General features: G+C 34.4%; 1 protein-coding gene across 8 annotated transcripts in view; it reads right to left on the bottom strand.

Moving 5' to 3' along the window:
- Positions 1–22,242, bottom strand: part of TCERG1 (transcription elongation regulator 1) — a 56,533-nt gene that overhangs the window by 31,316 nt on the left and 2,975 nt on the right. For 4 of the 8 annotated variants that reach the window (XR_001594613.2, XR_001594612.2, XM_016126574.2 and 1 more), the window contains exons 2-9: positions 19,149–19,374; positions 16,754–16,906; positions 15,381–15,798; positions 11,047–11,289; positions 6,793–6,855; positions 5,449–5,649; positions 4,599–4,711; positions 3,698–3,786 (exon numbers count right to left, since the gene is read on the bottom strand). Coding sequence is in view for 4 of the 8 variants with exons in the window: in XM_016126574.2 (XP_015982060.1) it covers positions 3,698–3,786; positions 4,599–4,711; positions 5,449–5,649; positions 6,793–6,855; positions 11,047–11,289; positions 15,381–15,798; positions 16,754–16,906; positions 19,149–19,374 (1,506 nt within the window). In the remaining 4 variants the exon portion in view is untranslated. The remainder of the gene's footprint in view (positions 1–3,697; positions 3,787–4,598; positions 4,712–5,448; positions 5,650–6,792; positions 6,856–11,046; positions 11,290–15,380; positions 15,799–16,753; positions 16,907–19,148; positions 19,375–22,242) is intronic. The other 4 variants (XR_001594614.2, XR_001594615.2, XM_016126577.2 and 1 more) reach the window with 1 other exon arrangement.

The following is a 22,242-nucleotide window of genomic DNA, read 5'->3' on the forward strand; positions in this document are numbered from 1 at the left end:
TACACTGATAATACATTCCTTGGAAAATAATTTGGACAAATGGTTATCTCTCATATACAGCTTTCCTCTGTTATTTGAGTGTTCCTACGAAAGCTTTCGTAAGCTGAAATGATGATGTAAAGCAAAAAAGCAACTACTATTCATTCACAGAGAAAAAATTTTGAACATTCCCAGACCTAAAATTCAAGATATATATACAATGTCTTTATTTTGTTCACCACAATCTAAACACTTAATTACATCCAGTTTTATATTAAGTGTAACACTCTTTATGAGCTCTCTTAGGCTTTTCTGATACCTTAGGGACACATCTTGCTGACACACAAAATAAATCAAGATGCACAGGTGCTCAGAGACACACAATCCAAAGCTATGGTGGCTTGATGCTGAGTACAGTTCTCAGGAAAGAGCTTGGCAGAGCCACTCTAGCTGCTGGGGTACTGGCTGCCTCTTTTAGGGTTTGTTGCAAAACAAACACTATTTTCACTTTTCACCTTTTTTTCATTAAAGCGAAAACCCTCTTCTGATTTCTTTCAGTTACCAAAAAGTAGTAGTAATGTAGGTCTTTTGTAAAAGTGAAGTGGCATAAGGCAAACTTTCGAAAAGAGGGGAGTACTTGTATTTAGATGACCTGTAAAAGCACTAAAAACATACAGTTGTGTGCTTTTTTGGGGGAGGGGGGATGGCAATGCCTTCTAAGAACACAGAACCTAGAATCTATAAAAAGATCAATAAATTTGACCTCATCAATATAAAATTTATGTATGATATCAAACAAAAATCACCTGATAGAAACTGCAACACATAATAAAGTCTCTCACATATAATTAAGAAAAAGACAAGTCCATAAAAAGAGGAGCAAAAACTAAAGAGGCAATCCACAGCCAGTAAGCATGAAACAGGTTCAATAACACCAGCATTCTGGTAATGCAAGAGTCCTTTTTTTGATCAGGTTACCAAGGATTTTAAAGGAATATACACTGGTGAGTATAGGGAAACTGGTACTAAGGCTATTGTCGGGAATGTTAACTGGTACAGCCCCTCTGCCCACCCCTCTCACCAAGAACCTTTCCGAAGTCTATTTAAGCAATATCCATCAAAATTTTAAATAGCTACATCACTCAATTCAGCTTATCTATCCAAAAGAAATATCTGAAGAAATTCAGACATAAAATATGTATAAAGATGTTCTAAACAACTTTTGTAATGCCAAGGGCAACCCCCTCCCTAAACACACACACACACACACACACACACACGCAGAAGACATCCTAATCACCCACCTGTAGGAAAACTATGCATTTCCATATAACAGAAAACTATAATATCACAAGTAGATTTATATATACTAAAACTATAAAATTTCTGCCTATTTAGTAAAAAACACAAGAGTAAATGTATTTTTTGAAGACACTATAATGTGCATGTACACCACACACATACTTCTACAAACATGTACATGAAACACAATATAGCACAAGGTCCAGAAGGCAGATGTACCAAAATTTATTAATGAAGGGGCTTCATGAGGGTGAAATTCTAAAACTTTTTACTTCATATGATTCTTTTATATTGTATGCTTTTTTAATGCATTCATATTCTTTTCTATATCATGTCGAAGAGAAAATAACTCAAAGCAGAGCACAAAAACTATGGATATAAGAAAAAAAGAGGTTTAGAGGATAATAAATACGAGACTTGACATGCAAATTACAAATGTTCCAAAAAAGGAAAAAGAAACAGATGAAGAAAAACAATAATTAAACAAACTCCAAAAGAAATTTTCCTAATCAAAGGACCCAAGTCTGAAAAGTGATGAGTCCCACAAAGCTCCAGACTGGTGGGGTTCAGAGTTACCAGCTTTTCATGTATAACAATCAAAGAAACCACAACCTAGGAATACATTCTTTGATATAGATTGTTTTCATACTTAGATTTTAGAACCATATTTTGTATTATTTCTTAAAATAAGTATATGTATTAAGTTGGTGAAATGACACAGAAAACAACTATTCTAAATGGCTTTAAAACACAACTTGACTATATATCCCTAGACTGATGTACCCCAAACATAAAAATAACTTGAAAAAAGGCTTAAACTGTCTTCAGTAATCAGTTATTGATACTGTTGGTTATTGTTAGTCTGTGACATGCATGTGAGAAAAGCAAATGAGTAATTATGTTACTATCACTCAGAAACAAGATTTCCAACAGGAAAGGAGATACTAAGCTAAGACAGATGATGAGGTTCAGTAAAAATCATGTATTAGACCTAAATTACAAACAAATGCATGAACTCATGATGTGTCTTTAAACACATGTATCTTGTATCCCCCAGAAAGGTAAAAAAATAATGACTAATTCAGTAGTAACAACTATCTCTAAATCTCACACTAAGGCCTATCGATGCCACTTCCCATAAAAAGAAACCGAGGGTCCTTGGAGAAATGGCTGAAATCATAGGTTTCAAGCAGGAAATACATGATAGCCTTAGAGCCTATCTTGCAAGAGCAGAGAGGTAGATAGGGTTGCATCAAAAAAAACCTCAGGATTCAACCTAAAGGCTTCACTTAGCTGAAGATGAAATAACTGAACATCAATAAAGATAACTGCAATGGATCAAAACATACAAAATATATTTGAATCTATGAATTTGTATTACTCAAACCAACTCATTCTGAAAACCAGTATATCCTTTCTTTCCTATACAATTTATACCTCTAATAACCAATGTTGCTAGGAGGAACCATCTCTAAGTATTCCAGCTAATAAATAAAAAAGGAATGATAGAAATACATTACTGCCACTTCCGACCCTTAATGATTTGATAGATCTAAGCCAGGTTTTACAAGTTCAGCACTATTGACATTTTGGGCCAAATAATTTTTGTATAGAGAGCTGTTCTGTGTATGGTAGGATGTTTAAAAGCATCCCTATCCTCTACCTACTAGATGTTAGATGCTATTAATACCTTCCAAGTTATTACAACCAAATATGTCTCTAGACATTATCAAACATCCACTGATGGGGGCAGGGGAAAGAGTGGCAAAATCACTACTGGTTGAAAACCACTGATCTAGACGGCTATAATCGCACAAAAAAAGGGACAACTAGGTGCATCCTGATGGGAAGGCACATGACCACCCAAAAAGAGCAAACCTGAATATGACCGTATCTTTGTATCTGCTTGCTCGTTTGTAGGAAATTCAGGAATGGAAGGCTCAAATAAATAGTACCATAGGGATGCAATAATAAAATCCAATAGAATAAACACATTTATTTTTTTCTATAACAAAAACAAAGAGAAAAAAAGCAAGAAAAACAAGTTGGAAGGGAACCTGCAGATTTAAATTTTAAGTCAACTCACTGCAATGTGTGGACTATATATGGATTAAAAGCATTACAGCAGGAACAGGAGAGAAAGCAGTGACGGGGAGAGGATGAAGGGGAAAAATAAGAGAAGAGAAATTATGAACACAAACATTAATGGAGAGCATGACGACGAAAGAAAGATAATGCAGCAACTGAGTTTTAGGTCTGAACACTCGAAATACAACAAACAAGAACCAAAATATTTACGAGGTAAAAACATATCTGACATATACTTTTTAAAATACTTTTGCCTTCTATAGAATGTAACAATCAAGCATGACAAATAAATAAATAAAAGAACTTACTAAATGAGCCAACTACATACCACGGAGTACCAGGAATAGGGGTAGTAGCTACTGGCTTTGCCTTCTGGGCAGCCTTTTCTTCTTCAGTCATCTCCTCTTCTTTGGGCTCCTATGAGAAATGATATTACTCTCATTTAATTAATATAATAAAATTATACCTGAATATCCCACAAATACAAGGATCACTGTAAATGGTTCAAAGCACAACCAACATAAGTTCTGCAGCTAGTACAGGGAGAGGAGAGACTCTGAGTAGAAATTTCTAAGTTCTAAAACCTTGCCCCCTAGACAGAGCCAAAATCCACAATAAGAGACCCCGGCATCAGTAGATGATCCTATCTTACAGACTTATTAACTATGCTTAGGAGTAGAAATGGGGAATACAGTATACAAAATTAAAGGAGACCGTCTCGTTTAAGGTCATTTCTTTGTTCCGCTAACTTTCTTACTATAAAACATGACTACCTTTGTTCCCTCACTGAATAAAGGAAGCTTCCTAAAAGACAGAGAGTCCTTCTAGTGATGTACAGAGATTATTCCTTGCCAAGAGATAAAATATAATGAACATTCCCCAAACATGAAGTTGTACTTGTAGTTGATAAAATATAATGAGCATTCCCCAAACATGAAGTTGTACTCGTAGTTTTAACATGTATCAGTCTGTAAGTCAGGAGGCTAGAGATCAAGTCCAAGCTCTAGTCTAAGGCCCTTTCTTTCTAGGGGCCTCGATTTAGTATAAGAGGTAATTTAATGAAAACCTTTAAAGGAAAAACTGAATTAGAAACTTCAAAAAACCCTTAAATTTCAGAGATCGGATCTATAACAATTATCTAAAACTGTATCAAATGGATTTTCAATTCCAAGTAACTTGCACCCAACAATCTGCGCTGGCTCCCAGGTTAATGGGTCATGGCCCTTTACCTCCTTTATCTCTTTTATTGGCTCCTCTTTAGGATCCTCCTCCTCCGTCTCCATTGGCAGAGGTTCTTCGGAAGGTTCTTTAATTGGCTCTTTAATCTTATCCTCTAATTTTTCTGTTTAAAAAGTCAAGATAATGTCACTCAATGGCTTTGACGTAATTTTCCAATAACTTTCAGAAACTAAGCAGTTAAAATATTCCATAATTAGAAGTTACTAACCACAAAGATAAAGTGTTCTTTCTTATAATCATTCATTTGAATCTAGGGTAATGCTCAACTTCAAACACCTCACTATCCCAGTCAGGAAACTATCACTGGAAAAAAAGACTACTGATCAGAGAGAAAAAGTCTTTTAGGTCATTCATGTATTATCTACAGCAGTCGCTCACTTTGCTGAAAGGAGTAAGATACTAAGATACCGAGGAACATAAACAGGAACTCTGTAATGTAGAAAATTGAGTCTTCTTCATCCAAGACTGCAAGGGCCTAAATTTTTTACTTCAGAACACATACAATACATACATTCCTTTCTGATCAGGACTATCATCTCAATCAGGGTACCAAGAATTATATAATAGAATAATAATGCAATTTCTGACAACAGTAAAAACATATTTGTATGTATGTATGTATAATTTAACTTCTCCAGGTGGAAAAATGATGGGACAAACATTTAAGTAGAACTGGCTTTTTAAGTAAATACATATTTATCAATTCAGTAGAAAAACATAATCGAACTAATTAGAAAATTCCCCAAACATGTTATAAAAGAATTAAGTCAGAATTTCAAATACCTTTCTATTTATAAGATCATAGTTTGTACTATGTCCACCAAGTCATTAAAACAATACCTTTTTCCTTTAGTTCTTGGGGTTTTTCCCAGGTTGACTCTAATGTTCTATTATTATAATAATAAGTCTTTCCATCTGCTGTTTTATATTCAGTCCACTCAGAAACTGCTGTTGCTCCAGCTAAGGTAGCAGGTGAAGCTGCAATAGCAACCTGGGGATGTATCATAGGTACGATAGGAGGGGCCATTCCTGGCAATACACCTAAAAGAAGAAGAAGAAAAAAATTAGACCCAAGTATCAAATTGCAATTCAAAATAATTTTTTTAAATATGAGCTAATCTTCCTATTAAATATTAATAAATGAATGAGCCAGTTGAAACAAAACAAAAAACAAAAAATGTGATTTACTTACTTAAATCTATTTCAAACCTTATTTAGTTCTAATGCCTAAATCCAATCGATTCAGAAATTCAACCTAAGAAGTATCTTAAGAATAGTCAGAAATTTGGGTCACACCTATGATGAAGTCTTAACATAATAAATTCTAAAAATCATGGTACATTCTCTACTTAATAGAAATATATTTTTAATAAAGAATTTCTCAAATTCTAATGAAATAAAGGTAACAAGCATATTTACTGAGTACATTTTCTGGAGCAAAATCTTTTGTAGTTCTAAGGTACCTAAAAGGATATGAATGAAATTCTGTTTTAAATTAAATAATTGAGTTTATTATAAAATCTACTTTAAATACTAAATGATTAAGTCAGATATTCCTACAAACCCTGTCAGTCAGTTTAGTCTTTTCCTAAAACAAAGTTTCTTCTATTTTTTAAAAAGCCACAATTTATATTTTTCACAAGATAGCTAAAAGAACTGATATTACATAAATAATTAAGAATATGTGAATCAAAATTGAAAACCAAAACCTCAAATCCTATACTAGAATTTAAGTTTCAGGTAGTTATCTTCAATAACCTTAAAATGTAAATTAATACTATACATACAAATATTCACACACATATTCACTGGCATGCAAGCATAATCACATCACTTTACACATGGAAATGATTTTTTTATATTTAACTTAAAAACACACATCAAAAAATAAAATTAAATGTTATGAATATGAGAATGAAGTTGTTTACACTTATTACAAAAATTAAGATATAAAGTGATCTGACCTTATTTGCTTTTGTGAACCAAAGAAGCTAAAACTACAGGCAATTGGGAAAATTAAGTGTTGGCCAAATATGACAACTGCATTTATACTGCTCGTTAAAAAGAAAAATATAAAAAAATCCACTCACTTGGGCAAAAATAAATAAATAAAAGGATAAACAACAACATTCACTACCATGCCAACTTACAGACAAAACAAACTAAGATGGTTTTAAAAATTACCGGTCTTGGTGGTAGCGACTGTCTTTACATACGGGCAGCTGACTATTTGCATCATTGCTACACCTGTAAAATGGATAAGCAAGCATACGTTGGAAAGCTGCCATTGTTATGTCGGCTACCACTGGGATTCAGAAAAATAATTTACCACTACAATTTAGAATGCTATTTCCAATGAAAAAGACCAAGAATGGAATAAAATTTCTTTTTGTTTGACATTTTGTGGGAAGTGGCATCAAATTCAATGATAACTAATTCTAAATTATAGCATCAATTACCTTTTTATCAAACCAGCTCTGATAATATTTGAAGGAGTCTCAAGAGTTTAAATTCAACAAAGGAAAGCCCCTTCATCACATATACATAACAGGTTCTCATGTGGGACATTTTCCCACAGGACATCAAACCCATGCTGCCGTTGCTTAGATACCAGTGAAAGGCAGATGCAGCATGACACTGACAAGGTACTTTCTCTGTGTTGCTTCTAAGTGGGAACTATGTGCAGAAGCTAAGGCATGGAGCATAACCATGCAGAAATAGAAAAAGAATAAGGTAGGACAAAAAGGGTGGAAGGGAAAGGAAGAAAACAAGGTATGAGAGGGATCCAAATATTCTACTAAATGATATTGTTAATAAAGGAAGAGTAAAGATGAAGAGAAGGGTAGCATTCAACTAATTAGAAAATATCCATTTTAGTGCCTGCTCTATGGAATGCCATGGGCTTGGAACATTACTGAGGCAGGCTATGTTCCAAGTGTTAAGAAAAACACAGCCCCTTTAATCTCATTAATGACTACATGGGCTGATTGCTTCAGAAACCTCTACCTCATAAGCCAACTAAAGAGGTAGCACTTATATTAAAGAATGAAAACTACGTACAGTTCTTAGAAGAATGAAGAATCATCATGATGCATTACAATGGTGATATAAAATGGGAATGAAAGGAAAAGCTGGAAAACTAAGACTGATTAATTGAGGATATTCAAATTAAGAGTGAAATTTAAATTGGTTTTAAAGAAAAAGGTGAAGAATAAAGGGAAAGAGGTGGGGAATTAAATTTTATTTTCGACTTATTTTGACTAAAAAAAAAGCCTACATCTAGTTTGGTACTAATAAAAATTAAAAATAAACTATTCCCCACTAAAGTACAAGAAATTTCTCCTAATTCAGAGACAAAAATTAAAATTAAACCCCTGGGTTTGTAAATAATGTACCTATATTCACGCACACACACACAAAAATACTGCCAAATTTTGAAAAGGGTCTTTCTTTATTACTATTTTAAATAAAGAATATTAAAGCTAAACTTTCTATTAATTCTGAAACTAAAACAAAAGCACTAATCATAAAAGCATACTGAATACAGTTATATAGTTTCATTTTCCCCAACGCTTAAAGAAAGCAATGGAAAAATTCATTTCATTAAGGAAGTTACAGCATGTATTAGGTTTAAATTAGTATAAATGCTGCCATCTGCAGGACCACTGAACCTATTAAGTCAGCACTAGAAAGTCAATTCCTGAAATATATGAACTTTATCCTCAAAGACTGTGCTCCAAAACCAATCCCCAGCAAGTAATTTTAGCTATACAACTTAAACAGAAGAAAATCACATCTATTCACATTTAGGTGTAACAGCCATTGTTATTTATGAGTTGGGCCAACAAAGATATCAGTTTTTGACTACCAACATAAATGCCACACTAAAAGGTCATGTGTGTTTCTTATCATTCTAAAAATAAACTTATGGTTTTCTCCAAGGGTGATTACTACGTGTGCCTCACAAAGACTCACAAAATAACCGCACAACTAAATTTTAACCTTCTTTTTAAAGGGAGCATTTGTTCAATTTTCCCACAACTATATCCTCAAATTATGTTCTATTGGGAAATTAGAAAACTCCATTTAGCATTGTGGATAATTCTCATTCACTGAAAATAAGTTTCTTATAATTCCAAATAAGATTTTATAGTCTTAGAAGTACAAGTCTTATAATCCTAGTCCAATTTACTACACCCAATTCCACCTTATTCCATTATTTTACCTTAATTCCTCCACTCCTTTCCTTCATTTTGTTTGACTACCCCTTCCTTAATCATCCTCATTAGAGCCACACATTGCTATTTCAAATAGAATTTAAGGCTCCAGGATAAATCATATCCAAATCACTCCTGTTCACCTTACTCTCAAATTGACATAAAGAAGGAAAGAGACAGTTCTCCTTGTGCATAAAACCAAACTTCTGGAGAAAAGAAAAGCATGTCATTTTTTTCTTTATCACTAAAGCATCTTGGAGGGCTGAATTAAAGGGAAAATGAGAAAATGAATAAACATTAATATCAAAGATGACTTACTATATAAATATTAATATTACTTTCTATAAAATACTAGTTCCTTCTCCAAGGAATCTATTTATCTAGGACAAATTTTTACAGATTATCTAACTCAAGATCTCTTCCAATTGACCTACAAAATGTCATTAGTGGCTGCCATATATTAAATGCCTTTTACTGCCAAACTTCATAGGTACCACCTCATTCAGCCAAATGGTCATCACATCTGTTCTAACATCTGATGGGCTGAGGGTCAGAGAAGAAAAACCATAACACCAAAATGGAGCTATAACTAAAGGAATTTTATTGTGACAAAATTCTACTTTTTATAGAAATGAATTTTGCTACCTTTCATCCACTGGTCCTATTAAAAGCCTCTAAAGCAAAATAAAAGACAGCCTTTCAAATACTTCAATAATGTTATTATGCTACCTTTCAATCTTCTCTCAAAAAAATTAACTCCATCTCCTTCAGCTCACTCAGAATCCAGGATCTGGTCTTAATACTGTCCTTGACCCTAAAACCGCCCAAGACTGCGAGGTGTTATCAAGAACATCAAGCTATTGTCCCTTTATCACTTTGTTTTCTACAAACAGTATATCCGAAGAGCTACGAGTCTTAAAAGATAATCCCTCACTAGTATCAGAGAAAAAATTCCTGGTTTCCTTCTACTTTTAAATGATCTAAGTTTCTTAAACATTATATTTGGTATTTAATTACCTAACACTGTTATCAACAATGTGTAAAAGGTTTTTATATAAAAACATACATTAATTCTTGAGAATGTTGGTTTCTTTCTTGTGAAGGTGCAGTATCTGAAAGTGTTCTTTTCAAAGTGGCCACAAGGAAAAAAATTAGAGCCAATAGTGATAAATAAAATGTGTATATATCTAAGAAACAGCTATATCACAATCCTATTCTTACACAGAAATTAGTACAATGAAGTGGCAATAATAGATAGTGGAAGGGATGTAAAACTGGGAAACAGAGGCCTGGGTTTTATTCATCTTTGCTACAAAGTAGCCCTGTGAACTTGACCTTAGTTACCAGTATTTTCAACCAAAATACTAGGAAAATAGATCATGGATTAAGGACTATTTGACAATAGCAAATGCATTCAAATTAGGATGCCCAACACTACCCACTGTTTAATCCCTACTGGAAGAAATCTACTCCACGATCTTTCAATTACTTCTCTAGTTGTAATTATTCCCCCTAAGACAAAAAATAAAATAAAAATAAAAAAATGATTCACCATAATTATCTAAATGTTTAAATGGTGCACATTATACTTAGCTTCACAAGTGGTACAAGGGAAACTTATGGTTTTTGTTTTACATGAATTTTTTAGTTAAGTAACTCACATTCTCTTCCCAGTGTAACATAGTTGTTAACATGGTATTTGGATCCGGAGTGCCCAAGCTGAAATTCCAACACCATCACTTAACAAGCTAAGTGACAATGGGCAAGTAATTTAACCTATCTGTGTACCTACCTCATAAGACAGTGGTGAAAATTAAATGAGTTATTACATGTAAAGTGCTTAGAACCATGCATGATATATAAATCACTCAACTTGTGTTAGCTATCGATGACTTGTGTTCTCTCAATTGCATACTCAATCCCTTAAAAATACTGCATTTAGAACATATTTACACAAGATAATCATTTTAAATTCACTGAGGCTACTGTCCAAAATGAGTGTAGCTTTAAATGTGGCTCTAATTTTAAAACATGTAAACAACAACGAAAAGGACATTTACCAAAACTGAAGAGAAAATACTGCAGTTAGCCATGAATCTTTCAAAAACGTTCCAAACGGGTGAGATTCAAGGCAAATTTCAAATGCAACAGACACATGAGAACAAACTAACTGACAATATGAAAACAGAGCTGGAAAGACTATTATAATCTATTGGTTTACCTGGAAGTGGAATTGGCATGCCAGGAAGGGGAACACGAAATGGAGGTACCATAACTGGTGGAAAAGCAGGTATTGCTGCTGCTGGCTGAGGTACTGAATGAGGAACAGCAGGAGGTAACGTCTGGGGATGCGGCTGGGGAACGTTTTGCACAGGTGTGGCTGTAGGAGCAGGAGTTGAAACACTAACTGTAGGCGTGGCAACTGAAACAGCAGAACTTGGGGTCTGATCTTGTGTTGTGGGTGCTGATAAAAGATAAAACAAGAATATGTATCACTCCTTCATAAATCATTTTACTATATTCATTCATCATTCACTCATTCAATAATATTTAAGGGCCCATTCCATCCATGCACTGCAAGGTCTCTGTCTTCAAGAAGCTTGAAATTAGTTAAATGAAATATAAAAAATAACTAAAACACAAAATGAAATGGGATAAATGTATAGGAGTGTAAATCAAAACCCAAAGACCATTTTTAACTGTGAGAGGGTAGAGGATATTTTATGCTGTGATGGCAGGTTTTGAAAAACTAGGAATTCACAAAAAATGACAAAGTAGAAGGAGACAAAAGTGGAAAAGTGGGTAAAAGCAACGGAATTGCTTAGAAAACAGAAGGCAAGCAGTCAACTAGTAAAACACTAGGCATACCAACAGAAGTGTATATGCTAGAAAGGTAGGCCAGAGGTGCAAAGCAAAAGGCCTTGAGCAGAAGGCTAAGGAGTCTGCTCTTTACTGGGTAGGGAAAAGGAAGAACTTATATAAATATGATACATAGAAATGTCTAGAACACACACTAAAACATAGTAACTCCTTACAACTGTGTATGCCTTTCACTTTTTACTCCATGTAATTCATTAGTTTGGATTTTTGGTAAGAATGCATTCACGTGTTATTTGTGTAACTTCGTGAATTTAAAAGGGCCGTGGGGGAGGCTGTGCAGAAGAGTAATAATCAGTGTTTATTTGATGAATTAACTTGGCAGATGCACAAGGAGGAGGAAATGAAGAACAGAGGTGGGAAAATCAACTTCTACCTATCTGGAATTATCCAAGCAAAAAAGAACAGAAAGAAAAGAGATGCAGTAACTAATGACTAACTAAATATGAACAAATGAAATAAAAAACAACTTGTGTTTTCCTATAATTATTTCAAAATAAAAAAGTAAAAATGAAAAAAAAAAAGTCAGGTTTCCAGTGTGAGACCAGGAGAATGAGAACTTCAGGATAATTTGGTTCTGTTAATACATTATTTTTAAATATCAAAAATAAAATATCTCATCCCTAGCAATCACATTTAAAATCAAAGTGTGACCTAAAAAATAAATTGTACTTGTATTTCACACTTTTAAGAAAGTTTCAGTTCTCAAATATTACAAAACATTGTTATTTATTCATAACCCATCTAGGTCCAAAACAAAATTAATTTTGGTGATTTATTGATAATAAATATTTCATCTTCTTCTTGATGTAAAGAAAAATATCAAACTCTACCTATTTCGGACTAAGAATTTATCAAATTAAATGAGAAAAACAATGTCTTCCCAATATTTATGTCAATTTTATTCTAAGGAAAAGCACACTGTTAAATACAAAGCACCCAGTACTCCAACAACAAAATTTGTCAGTATCTTTTTTCATCTCCTAATAATGAAAAACTCACTTAGGCTGGGAAGATGTGAGCAATTTCATACTTGTTAATGAGGGACTCACCTTGGCTAAATAGACAGCAGGGCCAAACAAGTATCTTCAGGGGCCCAGGAATGAATTGTTGGTCTAGCATAGACCTAGCCTTAGGGTACAGTATCATATTAATATAATTTTATAACAGTGTAAAAAATACAAATTACATGCAACATTTGCCCAGTCCCATACATATACCATTTAGCATTTGTAATCTACTGTAATGGCTGAAAATATATTTAGTTATTCTTCCCAACTTCCCTGAGAAGTAGGATTTCATCAGCAAGTTTAAATGAGTTTATGCTCAACTGGAATTAAATATAAATTTCTTAATTTTTAGTTTTATTTGCCCAGGTCTATATTGCAGTTCATAGAATTACATTTTTAAAAAATATTAGGGTAAAAGTATTTAGATATAATTACTAAAATTATGATACAAAGTACTGTAAGCAGGAAAATGAGTTATAAAGGTATCTAATTTCAAGTTAAAAGGAACACCAATGAAGATGGCAACCCATTTCCCTTGCTGACACAAGATTTCTGAATTTGATTAGTGGCCATAAACCATAAGAGGAAAGAGATAAAGACAATAAAAGAATTAAACAAGAAATTGGGGAAATGGCAGACAGGGCTTTATAGTGAGTAAATTAGTACTAACTCCAGTTGCTAAAAACACTAGTGAAACTATAGGCCTCAAATGATACTACTAAATCTAGCTTCAAATCTCAACTAAAAAAGACAAGTGACTATAACAGATGGAGAAATATTAAGACTGTAGTATGACAACACTTCATGATACTGAATCAAGTGAAATAAAAACAAACATCAGGAATATTCAGAAAAACAACAAAACCGATGTTTAAAGACAGTAAAAAGAACATGATTTTGCTATTCTGTTCTTAGAATAAAGGCCTTCCAATAACTGCAGGGCAGTGTAAAAAATCACAAATGGGAGTTCTGAATAGTCGATAATGACAAGATAGCTATGGGCCCGACAGACCTCTCCGACACTGAAATGGCATACATACAGGATAGTTAAAGTACTTGGCTACCCATCTTCCTTAAAACAAAGTATTTCTCCTTCCTAAGAACAAAACATAAGCAACAGAGCACCCCCACACAAAATTACATTCCTTTTATTAATCAATCCCCTTCTCCCATTATAGGTTTTAGAAGCACTAATCTATCAAAAGGCAAAGACCCTCACCCAGCTAGTCAGTATCATTGTTATTATCTCCATATCAGAATTCATCTTAACTACACAGCAAAACAGACTGGTAAAGCATTATTCACATTTTCCTATTAAGTACACTTTCCCCAAAACTGTCTAAAGAATATCAAGTAGGGTGTTTAAAAAACTGTCCCCATATTACATGTACCTCACTTCTTCAGTTACTTCTTGTATCAATAAATTTGAATCCACTATGATTAAATTTCTCTCATATACATATTTCTTACAGTATAATAATATATCCAATAACTTCCAAATACCTCAAGCTACTGGGGAAAGGGACACTTTTTTTTCTTATCCTCAATCTATTACTCACATAGAAAAATAATTCAAATTATAATCACCCTACAGGGATATGTATCTTCATAATAGTATCCTTACAAATAAGTCAATAACATGGTTATTTAAATATTTTAGGGCTCAGTATTCAAAAAAACAGTAATATAAATATCAATGAAATCTTTTAAGCAAATTAAGATACTTCTTTCCTCATCCCTGAAATCAGCTATCACTTCTCATCTTTTTAGAAAAGATCAACCTTTGAGCCTGTGACTTTATACCTGAAAATTCTCTTACCATTTTGACTGCTTAATTCCCCACTTCATCTATCTGTATCCCATTCTAGGACTTATCCACCTCTAAACAAGATTACTGAAAAGTTCTTAAGTTTCCAATTTTGACACTACCCAAAAAATAAGCAGCAGGAAAATCTTCCAGAACACTGCATTTACACAGGCTCCCTAGTGCCTAGGTGACTCACCCATTTGCCAGGTTCTTAAAACTCTTCAGAACTTCATTTTATTCTTATTCAATCTATTAACCAACATAAACCTTCTCACTTCCAAAGAGTTTCTTAACAATCCCATAAACTATAATTTATCCTCATATTCTGAACTTTGTTTATACTGTTTCCCGCCTACTTAAAAGACCACTCCTTCCTTTTGAACCTACTCAGATTCAACCACAAATCCTTCATGATCAATTTCAATACCCAATGTGACCAGTAGCCATTCACTTGTCTCTCCATTTTCTCAAACTGTTACATCTATTTTTGCTGTACAATTTTGCACACTGTACGCAAATTGTTTTACATGCATTAAGCTGGCCTCCTCAATTAGAAAAACCAAAAGCTCTCTAAGATAAAGACCAAGACATACACTTATTTTGCAAATCCCACAGCACCCAGCATTAGCCAAGTTGAATAGCAAACTCTGCACTTCCCTAGTTTAGCTTTGTGAATTGCAAGTGGACAAATAATTTCTCCTACTGATGTAAATCTATTTTTTAACCCAAGTCTTGTGTCAAAAATGTTTTTTAAATAATAGCAAGGATAATACCTGAAACATTATGATCATTTTGGAATGTAGTCCTTACTTGTCCATTTCTCTAGCCCCTAAATAAAAACACATGCTGACTGGTACTCACTTGATACTGTCTGCGAAACTGAAGAGGCAGTTGTCGTGGTAGAAGTGGTAGAGGACGGGGTGGATGATGATGTTGACGTAGACACTGCAGATGCTGGGCTACTGGTTGTAGGGGTGGAAGCTCCTACTGCTTGTGCTTGCGCTTGCACTTGCGCCTGGGCCTGAGCCTGAGCCTGTGCTTGCGCCTGGGCCTGGGCCTGGGCTTGGGCCTGGGCCTGAGCCTGGGCCTGAGCCTGCGCTTGGGCCTGCGCTTGAGCTTGGGCTTGAGCCTGAGCCTGAGCCTGCGCCTGTGCCTGAGCCTGGGCTTGAACCTGGGCCTGGGCTGCAAGCATAGGTGTCAGTTCTGACTGCTGAATAACCTTTACTCCATCTGGCTTGGTCCATGCAGATTCACGTGTCCGAGCATTATAATAATAAACCTGCAGAGGAAGCAAAATCACTGATACTAGAGAATTTGTCACCTATTGTTAAAATACAATAACGCAACTATATATTTTTTTAAGTACTGAAAAGAAAGCTTAGAAAAGAAAAAGCACATCAAAATTGGCTGTTTGTATATTATGAAACTATAGGTATTTCTCCCTCCTTTCTCCCTTTCTCCCAATTTTCTATAATGAGCAGAGTATACTTTTAACTGGCACAGAAGAAGGAAAACCAAGGCTATCGTTGTGCAGAGAGTTAACAAAGTAGGCCTGACTACTATCCTTAGAAAGCCTTACTTGCAAAGCCAGCCCGTGGCTGGCATCTGGGAACTTGGATTCTGGGAGGGTTACCATCATTGCCTGACTAATAAGAATGGCTCACTGTGCCTAAATTGTTTATGCAACAATGTAGTTTATGTTAAGTATCTGCTTTCTTTCTAGGAGTCTGGGATTCAGTACCTGTGAGGTAGATGGTGCCAGATACATGACCAGTTCCCAAAGAGAACTCTCAACTCCATGGCTGAGGCAAGCTTCTCTGATAGACACTTCATATATGTTGTCACAACTCCATGCTGGAGAAATTACACATTCTATATGCTTCCATTGAGAGGACTCTTGGAAGCTTGTGCTTTATTCACCCCTGCCACAATTTTCCCCCATGTCCCTTTTTCTATTTGCTTATTTTGCTTTGTATCCTTTCACTGTAATTAGTCTTAGCTGTAGGTACAACTACACGCTGAGTCCTGTGAGTCGTCCTAGTAAACCTGAGTTGATTGGGGGACCCAGGACACATATTTAAAATACAAGCTTCCAAAATCACAGGGAAACATATGTAAGTAAGCATTCCAGGGAGACTTATGTCTGTGCACAAGTCCACGATCTGTCAGAACTCTTTAAGTTTTACTCTTCTGTCATCAAGGAGATAACAATCTAAATATATTTTATGATTTACCTTCCCATCTGGAGTTTTATTTTCAACCCATATCTCCTCAGTAGGAGGAAGTGCTGGAGTACCAGGAGCAGTCACAGGAGGCATTCCTGGTGGAAACATCATACCCGGAGGAGGAGGCATAGTTCCCATAGGTGGAGGCATGAAAGGCGGTCTCTGTTAATTCACAAGAACAGTAATGGTCACTTGTATTTCTCTTTTGTATTTATTCTTCAAATTGTTACTAAATTCTACCCAAAAGTAAAGCACTGTAACAGAAACAAAAGTAGTTTTATAGTCCATTCAAACATATTTCTCTAGGTTGTGTAAGCAAAGTTTCTCTGTAATAAAAAATGATTACTAAACAGACTAGAAAGAAATACATCAAAACACAGTAGTCATCTCTGGATTACAGCATTATGGGTGAAGTATGCTTTATTCTTTATACTTTAACTGCAAGCATATTACATACATTAGGCACTAGATTACTTTAGAAAAAGATGGTTTTCATATTTTTTAACACCAGCCACACCAATGCCTCTATAACTCACCTACAACAGGAACCAACCATAAGAGAAACATTATTTTACAAATAACATAGCAATAACTAAAAAAGAAAATTGGATATACATAACCCTTTATTCTCTTCCTACAAGAAAAAAAAATAGCTAGGAAAATATTCATCATTTCCTATTTTTTTAAATACTAACAACATAGCTCATCAAAGACATGAACATCAGTTTTAAAAGATACAGTAAAATACTTATCCATTTTACTTTTAGTGGAAAATTAGAATTTAAATGGCATATTTTACCATTTTTAAAAAAATTTCCTGGAGCCATTACTGATTCAACACTCTCTCTTGTAATTCCTTCACTGACATTCTTCAGTGATTGCTGACACAACCTAAAATCCTGGGCCAAACAATCCAACTGCTGTCCCTTACTTACTAAAGCAGACGAGAGGTCTGACCTTTTAAAAAGATTTTGAACAGAGATTAAAAAGATGTCCTCTATAATCTACAAGTAAGACTAAAATTCAATTATCCAAAACAAAGCACCTTAATCTGGATAATGGAATTGATACCATGCTATGCTAATAATGCAAAAATCTCATTTCCCTAAAAATAATTTCTTTCCCATATTCTTTTTTTTTAATTTGGTTTAGTGCCTTTCATCAGCACACAGACATATGTTCTATAAAATATCCACCCCAAATGTCTCATGCACATTAGGTGGAATTCCCTTGGATTTAATGTAAAACCACACATTATCTATCAAGACCAAGAAAAGGATCGCAACATTATAAAGTATCCCATTACAATATCTGATGTATTTCCATTAGAGGGTTACATGAGTCCATTGCATTTTATAATATTCTGCAAGTAGGCTTAACTCTTAAAGCACAAATTAGAATAAAAATACGCATATAATAAGTTGTACTAGAGTCAGTAGATTGGCATATTTCTGCTTCTAATATTGAAGAAAATAAAAAACCATTTAATAATTTGTTTAAAGGGGTGAGGGACTATTCATTACTAGGAAAAGAATAATATTATTAAGCAAAGTATTAAAATCTGTGACTCTCCCACAAATATAACCCTAACTAAACAGAGTTAACATCACTTAAAATCACTATCTTTTTCTATTTTTAGTAAATTCTTTCTTGATTATCTAAGCTGATGGAAGGTAAACGATATCACTGTATTTATTTGGTTTTAGAATTGTACAACCTGGATAAACTAAGAAAACACAAATACATGCCCAAACAAAAAGAATACAATCTCCAAAGTAGAAGTCTGAGAGAGGACACCTTCATGACCTCATTTCAGATAATAACTGAATCTACATATATTCGAGTGGAATATGCGCCTCAAATCCAGAAGTTTTTATTTAAAGAAATACCACAGTCATTCTATTTCTAAAATTACAAAATAATCCTATTTTTTTTTCAGGGGAGAGAAAAAAATCCACATAATATGCTTACAAAACGTGTTTGCTGTCACTTTTTAAGGTCTATCCTAGCCATTATTTCTGGCAAGAATTGCTCAGAAATATACACATATTTATGCTTAATGACAACATGTGTTATTGAAAATAAATTTCTCTCAATTTATACAGTAAGATTTCAAATTTCATTTCCAATAAAGAAGATGGATTACTAAAGACTACTTTTAGCGATAAAGGCAGGTTAAACCTACTCTACACAATTCTAGTTTTACATGTAGTATATTTTTCTATCACCATCTAAATTCCCATTCTGAATTTCTATACAAATTAACTATAATCATTGCTTTTGGAGCAACACGTTAACATGTAGATATTTTCCTATAACCTTTAACTAAGAACACAAGTTTTTAAGGCAAAACTGATATATAATATTGATAATGACATCCATGAAGAAATAACAACTTCTTTACCTGGAGGTGTGGAGGGCCCATAGGTGGAGGAATCCCTCCTGGAGGAGGCATTGGTGGCATATTAGGATCAAAAGGAGGGCGTCCAAAGGGGGGCCGAGGCGGTGGAGGAGGGCCTCGCATCATACCGAAAGGTGGAGGAGGTCTCATGAGAGGTGGTGGACCTCGCATCACTGCATTTGGTGGGGGGGCCGGGCCTCGGAACCTCAAGGCCTGCTGTTGAGCCATCCTGTGTGGAAAACAATAAACAAATTTTTCTTTCTCAAAACTATAAAAATGTAGCTACTGATGTCTAATTACACCAAATTTTCACCAGTAAGAATGATTAATGGACACCAAATCTAGCAAGTAATTTGGATAAAGAGGCTATCCAGATGGTCTTAACACATCTCCCCACATGCTGCTTAGAGTTGCAAGGCAGGATGAAAAAAAACACTATGTAATAGGGAAACTGGGCAACACATTGGCCAGGAGACTGAAATTAAGATCTAAAAAGGGAACGTCATGTGACTGAGAGTGACACATCACCTACTTCAGGTAAAAATGTATATACTCAAATTAATAATGAGTAAATATTTGATAAACAAAATAAGGAACATTCTACTAAAAAGGGAGGAGCAGGGACTGTATTCAGAAATGTCGATACTATATAGAAAAGACAAAGACAGGCTGTGGAAATGTTCTACATTAAAGGAAGCTAGAGACATGACAACACAACACTAATTCTAGACGAAATCCTGTGCTAGAGGGAAGACATGCTATAAAAAAACATACTAGATTAATAGACCACAATGGAACATGGACATCAAAGTATTATATCGTTGTAAATTTATGAAGTTCATAATTGTGCTGCAAAATACCTCTATTCTTAGAAAATACCCATTAAGTATTTAGGGGTGAAGGACAATGGTATACATATCTTACCCTCAAATAGTTCAGAGTAACAGAGAGCATGCATGCGTGCAAACAATAAAGCAGAAGAGGTAAAATATTAACACTAAGTACACTATCCTGATTTTTGCAACTTTTTTTAAGTTTGAAATTACTTCTGAATACAAAGTTTTTACAAGGGGAAGAGGGTAGCTGCTTAAGAGATCACTAGTATACTCTACCTAAAGGAAAAGCTGCACCCTACCCCATCTTTCAATCTCTAGCTAAACACCCTAGTTTATTTTCTCCATGGCATTTAAGTAATATCACATATTATCTATCTCCTCTCACAAGAATTTTCTAAAAAAAATAAAAATAAAAATAACTCTTAAAAATAATTACTATGTGCCAGGCAGTACTCTAAGCTCTTTTTAAGTCATTTAATCACCGTAACAACCATGAGATAAATATTATTATCAACGTCATTTTACAGATGAGGACGCTAAGGCACACAGAAGTTAAACAACTTGCCAAGGCCACACAGCTGGTTCAGTGGAAAAAAACAGCATTCAAACAGCTCTTAAAAACTATACTACACTGCCTACGTAAGCCCCTTTAGAATATGAATTCTGTCTGTCCTGTTAACCCTTTTATCCCCGGCACACAGTTAGATCTGCATATAATAGGCCTCAATAAATATCTGTTAAATGAAGCAATGAGTACCTAGGTGATACTTATACCTAAGCTATCCCCCAAGCAAAGTATGTAGAATCTTATAAAAATTACTTTTACTCTAGTTTGCCATCGGCAGTTTACTGAGCACCTACCAGTCTTCCCAGTAGCTACTATAAATCTCTCCATTGTACATTAAATTTACATTTCTGTGCAAGAGATTAACAATTATATTAATTATGTATATTTGAAGATAATCATTTTTACATTCTCTTCTCACTGGGCTCTTCCAACTTTTCTACATTTTCAACCCTCTCCTTAAGATTACCCTCTGAGCTTTTTCTAGATTTTCCACATAACAGTTCAATTCTGACCAAAAAAGAAAAAAAATCCTAGTAAAGAACCAATTTTCCTTCTAGGATTGTAAATATATCCAGAACTACTATACCAATTATATTTAACCAAATTTGCATGCAATCCTACAAAACTAGAAGTATGAGTTAAAAACGATGGTTGCAAAAAGGAGTATGGATTATATCAGCATCAATCTTTTTCAAATTACATGCACCCCTAAAAGATACATGGCTACTGTTACTAAAGAAATGTCTTAACCTTTACTGAAGAAACAAAGTTAACCACCAAGGAAAGCTATACTGTTTCAGCGCTGAGTTAACAATGTACCTTAATCTCAAATTTCCTTTTGAGTCTGCCTCTTCCTTTTCAAAAAATCTACAGTATTTTTTTAGAATTTCACACTTCCTAGTTACAGCTTGAAGTTAAGTGTTTAAGTTCTACCATCATAAAAAAGTCAAATCATGGCTCTGCCTTTGTCTGGCTAGTTACAAAATTTGGGGACCTGAGTATACTCAGATGTAAATGAGCTGGGAAACAGAAATAAAACCTATCTCACATCTCTGTTCAATGAGATAATCCCTGTGAAGCATTTAGGATAGTACCCAATACACATAGTACACCTCTTTAACTATCACTACTTTCATTCCCCCACAAAATCTAGCTCAACCTGTAAAAGGCACTTCCTTGTCAATCTGACGAGATGGCTTTCAAAATTCTGCCACTAAAATGGTGACATAACTCAATTTCCTCCATCAGCAGCTGAAAGTTGCCATTTTTGGATACCAGATATATACAGCACATGTGCTGAGATCTTTATAAACACTGCTTCATCACAACCAACTTACCAGAACCTGTAGTGAGGATTAAATGAGCTAATAAAGTTCCTGGAATGGCGCCTAGCACATTAGTGCTCTATAAGTATTAGCTTTTATTACTGTTCCTATAATATTAGTATAGTAATAGAATTAGTGTTAAATAGTATTAGAATTAGTAATAGTGTTAGCTATTATTATTATAATTACTATTATCAGGCTCTACATAATCTGCCCCTTGTTGACCTCTCTATAGACTCTATTCTTCTTTTTGATTAAATACTTCAAACTTACTACCTTGAAGCCTCAGTACTTGTTCTCTCTGCCTGGAATGCTTTTCCCCAAATATTTACAGAACTGGCTCCTTTTCATTATCAGTCTCATTTTAA

The sequence above is a fragment of the Rousettus aegyptiacus genome, unplaced genomic scaffold (assembly GCF_014176215.1).
Source record: "Rousettus aegyptiacus isolate mRouAeg1 unplaced genomic scaffold, mRouAeg1.p scaffold_m13_p_7, whole genome shotgun sequence".
In the NCBI taxonomy this organism is placed as follows: Eukaryota; Metazoa; Chordata; class Mammalia; order Chiroptera; family Pteropodidae; genus Rousettus; species Rousettus aegyptiacus.